This window comes from Ictalurus furcatus, chromosome 17 (genome assembly GCF_023375685.1).
Source record: "Ictalurus furcatus strain D&B chromosome 17, Billie_1.0, whole genome shotgun sequence".
Classification (NCBI taxonomy): domain Eukaryota; kingdom Metazoa; phylum Chordata; class Actinopteri; order Siluriformes; family Ictaluridae; genus Ictalurus; species Ictalurus furcatus.
Window position 1 is genome coordinate 5,781,819 of NC_071271.1, and position 10,270 is coordinate 5,792,088.

At 36.9% G+C, this 10,270-nt stretch overlaps 1 protein-coding gene across 2 annotated transcripts; it reads left to right on the forward strand.

Moving 5' to 3' along the window:
- Window positions 1–252: 252 nt before the first annotated feature.
- On the forward strand, window positions 253–4,693 carry med29 (mediator complex subunit 29). Of its 2 annotated transcripts, XM_053647168.1 has the most exons (5): window positions 253–651; window positions 788–846; window positions 2,128–2,160; window positions 3,011–3,095; window positions 3,382–4,693. In XM_053647168.1, exons 1-5 carry the CDS (start codon window positions 508–510, stop codon window positions 3,607–3,609), a joined length of 549 nt encoding a protein of 182 aa, XP_053503143.1. In that variant the 5' UTR covers window positions 253–507; the 3' UTR covers window positions 3,610–4,693. The 2 variants fall into 2 exon arrangements, with proteins under 2 accessions (XP_053503143.1, XP_053503144.1); XM_053647169.1 differs by lacking the exon at window positions 2,128–2,160 and having other exon boundaries at window positions 260–651; window positions 3,382–4,691.
- Window positions 4,694–10,270: the final 5,577 nt, after the last annotated feature.

The following is a 10,270-nucleotide window of genomic DNA, read 5'->3' on the forward strand; positions in this document are numbered from 1 at the left end:
TAGTTTGGGCTTGAACTGGTGTGTTGAAATCCCCACTCTTCAGCAGTTGTCCTGCACCTGGCTCACATGTGCATACCCAGGTCTGTTATCGCTGGTGTCTTTTGTTTATTATTATTATTTAACTCTCCAGTGCACGCCAGTCCCGCTTTCTGACACCAGGTTAGGTTTTAGACAACACAGAGAGTTTCAACATCTTTTCAGATACTTTATATAATTTTTAGTATGTACACACACAACATTAATCCAACAATTTGTGCCCCTCTCTAAACTGTCCGGTCAGCAACACAGAACCGGAACCAAAATTATGTTATCAGGCGTAACATCACATACTTCATTGCATAATAGTCCAGTAGGTGGTACTGTTGAGTTATCGTGTACCAGCGGGCTTAACTCGAAGTAGGAGGGGAAGAAGAAGAAGACGAGGTAGAAGAAACAACGCGGGGAGGAAGAAGGAAATATTGTAGTGAATGTCTGTGAAAACTGAGGCTCCAGTCGCCTTTTACAGTAATGTCTCAGCAACAACAACCTCCACCAACAAACCCACAGGCGGTACTTCAGCAGCCTCCACAACAACAGCTCAACCAACAGCAGGATTTCGACCCGGTTCATAGATTTAAAATGCTGATTCCGCAATTAAAAGAGAGTTTACAGGTTTGCTTATGGCTTTGTTCGCTATATAAACAATAGACATTACTTTAACGTTGGAGTACATTCGTGTTTACGAAGCGATTTGTATAGAATCCTATTAATCATCTTCGACTGATTTCCTTTTGCGCATTTGTTTCAGAACGTAATGGCCATCGCTTCACAAAACTTTGCACACAATACTGCAATTGATAACGGAATGTAAGTACACATCGTTTTCAACTTAAACACACACACACGTATGTATGTATATTATATTACTTATATATATATACACACACACACACACACACACACTGTGCTTGAAGGTTTGAGAACCCTTTCTGCATGAATATGACCTAAAACAACATCAGCTTTTCACACAAGTCCTAAAAGTAGACAAAGAGAGCCAAATTAAACAAATGAGTCAAAAATATTATATTTGGTCATTTATTTATTGAGGAAAATGATCCAATATTACATATCAGAGAGTGGCAGTTAATTTGAAGGTGAAATCAGAGTCAGGTGTCTTCAGTCAATGGGATGACAATCAGGTGTGAGAGGGTGCCCTGTTCTATTTAAAGAAGAGGAATCTGTCAGAGTCTGATTTCTAAAAGAAAATGTCAGGCCATTTGTCACTTGAAATGAATCTCAAGAGAAAGAATGGTTAAAGAAGATTAAAGTTAATGTTTTGGAATGGCCAAGTCAATGTCCTGACTTTAATTCAATAGAAATGTTGTGGAAGGACCTGAAGAAAGCAGTTCATGTGAGGAAACCCGTCAACATCCCAGAGCTGAAGCTGTTCTGTACTGAGGAACGGGATAAAATTCCTCCGAGTCGATGTGCAGGACTGATCAACAGTTACCGGAAACGTTTATCTGCAATTATTGCTGCACAAGGGGGTCACACTACATACTGAAAGCAAAGGTGCACATACTTTTGCCACTCACAGATATGTAATTATATTGGATAATTTTCCTTAAATAAGTGACCAAGTATAATATTTTTGTCTCATTTGTTTAATCGGATTCTCTTTGTCTACTTTGATGACTTGTGTGAAAATCTGATGATGTTTTAGGCCATTTATGCAGAGAGAGAGAAAATTCTATAGGGTTCACAAACTTTTAAGCACTACTGTATGGTTAACGAAGTCAAGTACTCCACTCTAGTTGTATACCTGCTGGAAGTGTTTATGACCTACTACAGATGATTTGAGTAATTGATCTTGTCCTGGTTCAGTCTACTTTGTTTCTGATTTTTATGTTCACTGTAATTAACTGGTTCCCAAAGTTTTAAAGAACCATTTTCAGGGTATGTGTAAAGTATAATGGAAAATGTGTGTTTATTGAGGACAAATATAAGTGGCAGGAATTCACAGTCATGGTATGAACATTAGTGATAGATAAAGAGGCTGGTGGTTGATGTCTCCAGGTTTCAGTGACATGCATGCGGTTCTAGTCTTAAGCTGTTCTGAACATGAAGTCTGTGTGTACTTCGTTTTAGTGCAGTGAGGGCAGAAAAGCCACTCTCACCAAGGTAAGTGTTTGAGGACAGTGCACTTGTGAAGTTGTCTAAAAGTCCATCAGTGGTTGTTGTGGTGTTCATTTTTTCAACTCTTCATTTGTGACAGTCTGTTAACTTCTAATGACACAAGTGAAACCCAGCTCATCATATTGCGTCTTTCTGGCATTGCTTGTTGTTGTGAAGTTTTCTTCAACTTCAGAAGATGGGCTTCACTTCGCATTAGACTTTCCTCACCCATCCTTAGTTTTTCTATATTTTTCTAACTTTTTTTTTTTTTTTTAGCTGAACTAAAGTAGATTCTGATTTCTGTATTCAACCCAGCTAAGACTGATAAATATCTCCCAATGAAGTGCCACGTTTAAAAAATTAAGATATTAGCTTTATTATATCTTCTGTTAACATGCACTATAAGTGGACCCACTTGCTACCTCTTAGCTACCTCATAGCTCCAAGTTCCCCAATTCGTTCCTCAGACTAGATTACTGCCTGTGCAGGCTTCCGTGTTGTCGCCATGTTCACATTTTGTGAAGATATGTACTGAAGATGAATGCATTCAAATGCAGTATCCCCTTACATATAACCCCCCCCAAAAAATTTTTTTCCAAGCCTTCTAAATGGTGGAGACATTTTTATACAGTTGTCTCTACTTTACTTTCAATGTGGTACTAACCAGTTAATAAAGAAATGATCAGTTAAATTTACATTGTCTTTGAAACCCATTTCCATCCTAAAGTTCAAACGCTGCTGTTTCTCATACATGCCTTAATGATTTTTTTCCCTTTATGCATTAAAATAACATCTTTATTAAAGCCAAGGCATGCCTAGTTTTAGTTACTTAGTTATTGTGTATCTTCTTTTTTAGAAAGAGTAATGATTCCACAGTTCAGCGATTTGACAAGAGTTTAGAAGAGTTTTACGCCCTCTGTGATCAACTGGAGCTCTGTCTGGTAAACTCCAACTATTAAATTGCATCTTTTAATAAATGTATATGCAGTATTATAATGAAGTATATTATATAGCATCTTCTTTTTAAACAGCTGTTTCATAGCATTTTTTCAGAAAACTGCATTCATTTGAATCCATACAATGTAAAAGCCATTCTGTAGTGATCAGGCTACAGTGATGGACTGCATGTCCAATTAAAACTTGAGTAGATTATTGTGAAAATGTAGAAAAATGAGTGATGCTATGTTAAATTGGTGTCCAGCAGACTAATCCTTTTGTGTCTTTTAGCGCCTGGCTCACGAGTGCCTCTCTCAGAGCATCGACAGTGCCAAACACTCTCCAAACTTGGTGCCTACAGCGACCAAACCTGACACAGTGCAAACAGAGTCTCTGTCTTATTCTCAGTATCTCAGCATGATCAAATCTCAGATATCGTGTGCTAAAGACATCCATAATGCTCTGCTGGAATGCTCCAAGAAAATAGCAGGAAAGAGTCAGCAGCAAGGCATCCTTTAATGGTGTTGCGTTTCAGATGCTGTCATTAGATTCTCCTGAGAAGGAAAGTGTTTTTATATTGGGGAGGGGTGGGGTTGTAAATAAAAAATAACAAAATAAAATTTTGGTTGCAAAACTGTAAAGTTGGACAAGTTTGGGGGATTAAACATGCACCTACTTATTGCTTGTTGCTTAATTAAACTGTGATACTGTTTGCAATGATCAAGAACCTTGTGTGTGTGTTTATTTCTGAGCTTTATGCCATTTTCTATGAAATTCTGACAGGTCTATTTTTTTTTTTTTAACAAGACATGCATAAAATTTAACTAAAATGAAAACTAAATTGAAAGCATTATATTGAACCTTTGGTCATTCATACACTGGACAACAGTTACAGTAAGTAACAGTCAACAAGAAATGTATGCTTACTTTGCTATATTATTTAATACATGTGGGCTAAGTGAACAGGTGCATTATAAGGTGCAAAATATATTTCCTTTTGTTAATATAATAACATGAATATCAACCCACCCATGTTGTGGGAAATTGGGAAAGGGACATGATTCAGGTAGTGAGGATGAGGTTTATGTCTTAATTCAGTTGGCTGTGCCTCTACAAATATGCCACATTATGAAACTTATAAGGTCAATGTCTGCTGGTGGCTTTTAAATTAGGGGAAGTGCAGGTGTCTGTTATTGAAGTAAGTGGACACCTGACCATCACACCCATATGTGGTTCTTCCCTTATCACAAAGTTGGAAGCACAGTTGTATAGGATGTCTTTGTATGCAGTAACATTAAGGTTTCTCTTCACTGGAATTAAGGGGCCCAAACGTGGTTATATTTATGGCATTTGGCAGACATCCTTATCCAGAAGACTGACCTTTATCTCAGTTATACAACTGAGCAACTGAGGGTTAAGGGCCTTGCCCAAGGGCCCAACAGTGATAGCTTAGCAGTGCTGGGGCTTGAACTCCTGACCTTCTGATCAGTAACCCAGAGCCTTCAACCACTGAGCCACCACTACCCTGTGACAGAAAGACATGGTTTGCCAAGGCTGGTGTCAAACTTCTGTCCTGCATTGAGCAGTGACCTCAACCCCACTTAACACTTTTGAGATGAATTTGAACTCCAACTGTGCTCCAGACCTTGCTTAAACATCACTAATGCTCTTGTGGCTGATTCAGCAGAAATCCTGTAGCATGGTGTCAAAATCTAGTGGAAAGATTTTCCAGATGAGGCTGTGAGAGATCAAATCCATATTAATGGGTTATTAATTGAGGCTGTGAGAGATCAAATCCATATTAATGCCCATAGTGTTTGAAATGGATGTTCAACAAGCACAAAGGGCTGTGATAGTCAGATGGCCACATACTTTTAGTCATATAGTGAATATTTAAGCGATATCACTCAAGCAAGTATGCTGTTTTACTGAATATTAGCATAGCTGTGATTTGGCTGTAGTCACAAGGCTGTAGGTAATCCCAACTGTGCTGATATTCAGTACAACAGCACGATTACGAGTGGGCTATTCTTTTATTCAACAGTTCTATAAACAATAAATTAATATTGAGAACTGATTTCAGACACAATATGGCCAAATATTTTGTTTATTTTTGCTCTGTTGATGTTCCCAAAGAAGCCAAGCTTGATATAACATTGCATGTTGCCATGCAGCACAGACTGACTGACAGCCCGTAGTACGTGTAGTTACCATTTCAATGTAATAAAATGTTGCTGGAATTGGAATCTTAAGTAGTGAACACTGACAAGCGTAATAATACAAACAGTAAAACATACCAGTACTGAATATCAGCACTCTTGGAATGCCATTTTTTCCAATCAAATTAGTGGACTGGAACTAACTGTTATATAACTAGACCTATAATTAAACAAAAACAAATTCCAAAATGAACACAAATAATCAACCAACTCTACTTACAATGGGCCTCATTTGTCAATCTTATAGTACAGTAATATGTTAATGTTTGCATAAGCCAAACAATCTGCTGTTTGTTAATAAGTGGAATCTGTTCTGAGAGCGTCCTAGGTTGTTTCGTCCTGATGGCCTGCATCCCAGCAGCCTCGGAGCGGAACTGCTGTCAGACAACATCTCCAAGGTGCTACACACCAAGTGACTGCCTACCGTAAGTACATCTTCCTACAATAACACCGTTCATCATATGCAATGTTCAATTAATAGTTCAACACTTGTAGTACATACTATAGAGACTGTGTCTGTTCCCCGAACTATACAAATACATAGAAAACTTCGGAAATACGTTTTAATAACCTAATTAACATAAAATTATATCATACTGAATGCACATCCAGCACCTTTAATCTGAAGCTAGGACTATTAAACATTAGATCTCTTGCGTCTAAGGCTCTTATTGTTAACGGAATCATTACTGATCGGGAATGTAATTTAATGTGTTTAACAGAAACTTGGATTAAAGCAAACGAGTACATAGCATTAAATGAAGCCAGTCCTCCAGTATACAGTTATGTACATCAGCCTCGCTCAACTGGTAGAGGAGGAGGTGTTGGTCTCATTCATAGTCAAAATCTAGGCGTCACGCAAAAACCTAGTCGTAAATTTAATTCTTTTGAAATTCTTTATATCAGTATAACTTATGTAGCCACAAAAAATAAGTCAATTCCTCTAATTATTATTTACAGACTCCCAGGGCCATATACTGAATTTCTTAGTGAATTTGCAGACTTTATCTCAAACCTGGTTGTTTCTGTAGATAAAGCATTAATCGTCTGTGATTTTAATATTCACTTTGATAACCCAGAATATCCTCTGAGAACAGCGGTTGTGTCCATCTTGGATTCAGTAGGGATTAATCATGGACCATGTATTCCAGAGATTTTTTATTTGAATTTCTTGTAGCGTGCTTACTTGAAGACAATGAGGGGGAGCAGCATCGGAGAGACTCCATTCTCCAAAGAATCGGGGAGAACAGCCTGTGGTGTATGTTTTCGTTGAAAGGGTCAAAAGGTGGGAAGCTGGCTTTGACTGATCATGATGAAGTGTATCGCCTTGTACACTGTGTGTATGAAGGATAAAAAATGTATATATGACAGTATATGCCTCCTTTTGCAAACTCTTGAAAAGAAAGTTTTGCCTTCAGAAATTGGACATTTTCTCTGTTATTGCATTCCAAGGCTGGATGTTTTTGTTGATATTTATGTTACAGATATTGCCGAACGAGCCCATGGACATGAATATACAGTTGCCAGTTGAGAGGCCATCGGCAGCTACCTAAATAATGCCCCAGCCAGGAAAGGTGGCAAGAAACATAATGTGAGTGTTTATGATTAAGTCTAGAATTTAAATCTACAACTTCTGTGTTTCTATTTCTTTTCTCATTCATACAAATGTGCCATTGTGTAAGATTGTTGACTGATTCATTAGTTTTTATATACATTTGAAAAGCAAAAACCTTTCCACTATGCATATAACTGAAAGTGCATATATACTCCAAACCTTTTGTGAATATTGATGATTGATTTGGAGGTTTCAAATTATGAGTGAATTGTGGTTCACTTTCTTGTGTTCAGGAATGTGTAGCTAATGTCTGTAGTTTACTGATTCCAAAATTGTTGGTTCAGACTGCATCATATAGTACGTGTGTGTATATACCGATGAAATGAAATGCCATATATTCAGATATATCCACTGTCTGTTCACAGCAGAGCTACGTGGGATCTCCAGTGCGTCCTACAAGAATTGGGCGTGAGTCCAGTTCAGATTCAATTTTGGAATCTCATTCCTCTCCCTCGCGTGACAGCCTCCAAACAGTACAATTCTAATGAGCTTGTATATACTGAGAATTCCATTGGGATTTATTTGATGTCTGATTAATAAAAATTGTTTTCTTTGATTTGCAATACATGGGTATATCTGTCTGTTTTGTGTGTTACAATATTGAATGTCATTTTTCAGCTATTCACTTTGTCTGCATATACTAAAATTTATGCATGTTTATTAAAAATATTCATGGAGTTTGTTAAACTATATCATTGTTGTCTGTCATTCATAAGAGTTGTCATAGGAATGCCATAGACCAGAATCTAACATCCACATTATTGAAGCATTGTTTAATTACGGATTTTTTAAAGCATGCGGTATGGTATATGCTTTAATTGTGTCTTGCCACATAATGTTGGAAAATGAGGACTTGTGTACTTTTCAAGAAATTATAGGTACAAAAAGGATGACGCATATGATTAGAAAAAATAGCATTGTAATGTGTGTAACTTTGTGTATAAATATTTGTGTAGTGTATTTACACCACATTGAGGTATACAGCCAATTACAAAATACTATATGCATGTGTATCATTGAGCATATATTTGTATATTACATTTACATTACATTTATTCACTTAGCAGACGCTTTTATCCAAAGCGACTTACAAATGAGAAAGATATATGAATTATTACAAAATTTGATTATCTTGTAAGGCTGGAATCAAAAACTGGAACTTCATGTATATGTTGCGGTTATCCTCATGTAGTGTTTTCCCCCCTGCAACATCATTGTCAACCGTCCAATTTTTCTTGTTCCAAATTTTGCAAAGAAAAAAGCACCACTCCGCTGCGCGTGCACGCGCGAGGCTTTTATAGCCTATATTTACCCCTCACATCTTTACTCACAGAGTTTATTTATAACTCTCAACTTCAACCTCAGATCAACGAGAAAAACCCCAACAAAGTGCATGACAGTCGAAACGGCGCTCTGGGGCTTTTCATGGCTGATGTGGCACTTTATTACCAGCGTCTTAAACATAATAGTGTAGACTGTTTAAAGAAGACTAGAATCGCCTCAGTGTTTATTTCCAGGTCTGGCACAGTTACAGACACGTGTTCTGTTCATAGGATTTTCTTATACTTGTCATTATTCGGCTTTAATGTGCATTGTTGTAGGCCTATTGCTGGCATTTTTCTTTCTGTGATGTGGAACTGTAGATAATCAGTTTGTATAGCGCTTATAACTAAAGAAATTGCAGCTTTACAAAAAAAAAGAAAAAAGAAAAAAAAAAAAAGCCAAAAGTAGCAGCGGTGTGACCAGGAATTCACTTCAGGGGGGCGGGGAATGAGGAAATACAGACTACTAAATAAAATACTAATCAGCGCGTGATCTGTGCAATTATACAATAATAATAATAATAATAATAATAATAATAATAATAATAATAATAATAATAATGCGCTCGAGCATTTCGGGTGGATATAAGAACGGTGATGGTACGAATTTATTATTTAATAATTTGAGTCAGGACCATCATGCAATCCCGCTATATTAATTAATAATCTTGCCATAAAATATATGAGAGTTCCATTGAAAATGATTATACTAAGTTGTAATTGGGGGGTGTTTAATCTAACAACAACAGAGCTACACTTCTTTTCTGTCCCCAGCTGGAGACCTGTACAGTAGCTCATTGTTGTCACGCATCCCTGCTGGAAAAAAACAAACAAACAAAACCATCGGAGAAATTCAAATGGTTTCCACTACAAATACCATTACAAACCATCAACTGTTAATCATTATCATTTTTGGTCCTTAATGGTATCCACTAGACATATCCATTAGAAGGCAACAAATTAGGCCTACCAATAGAGACCCACAGGGACCATTACAGTTTCCATTAAAACCAATACAATTCCCATTAATAACCATTACAAACTTTGAGGGTTTCTATACTTTTTTTAAGCAGGGATGAAAATCATATATTTTTTTTAATTAAAAAAAAAATCAGTATCTCGTTAGAATGAGAATTTATTTATTTTTCCTGGAAATACTGGATTATAGAGGAAAATATCGTGTTTATGAGAAAATATCGTGTTATTACGGGAAACATATCTCGTTTGAAGGGGAAAATAACGAGTGGTTAAGTGGAAATATCGCGTTATTACGAGAAAAACATTACGTTAATGAGAAATGAGAAGGTCCTGTAGTTACGATCTCGGACCTGTAGATGGCGCACGAATACAAACTGTGAATAAAATTTCATACACTTGACTCTTATTGTCTCCTACACCTTTATCTCCTCATTCTCAAAACTTCTTAGACATCTGAAATATGAAACGTACTATAATATACTATCAAAAAACTCAATATGTTTTGAATAATGTGAGACGAATAGGCGAATTGCACCTGATGTTTCCTAACTATCTAATAAAAAATGATAGCTGAACACAAAATTACATCTAACACTTTATCAAATTACTCAATATGGAGAAAACTGATTTTAAATGTTAAATACTGGCTCTGTGAATTGACCTGAGAGAACTAGGCTATTATATCTAGGAAAACTTCCTATTTCCTATACCTTTAATTCCTCATATAAATACATTTGACAATTGCATTTGAAACCAAGTATAAAGTACCATTTCAATATTGTATTTCAATAAATGACTGAATGCTGCATTGCACCGTCTTCTTTACGGTTGCTTAGTGATTTTTACATTCTTGTCGCCGTAGCCGTTCCATTCGCAGCTGCTGCTTAAAGTCCCTACTGAGGGACAGCCAGCCTACATCGTGAAAGAGATCCTAGACTACTATGAAGAGAAGACCAGCAGTAATACCTCATTGACTGGGAGGGCTATGGACCGGAGGAGAGGTACTGGGACAGCCCGGGATGTTCGTGACCCACTACGCTGCCAAG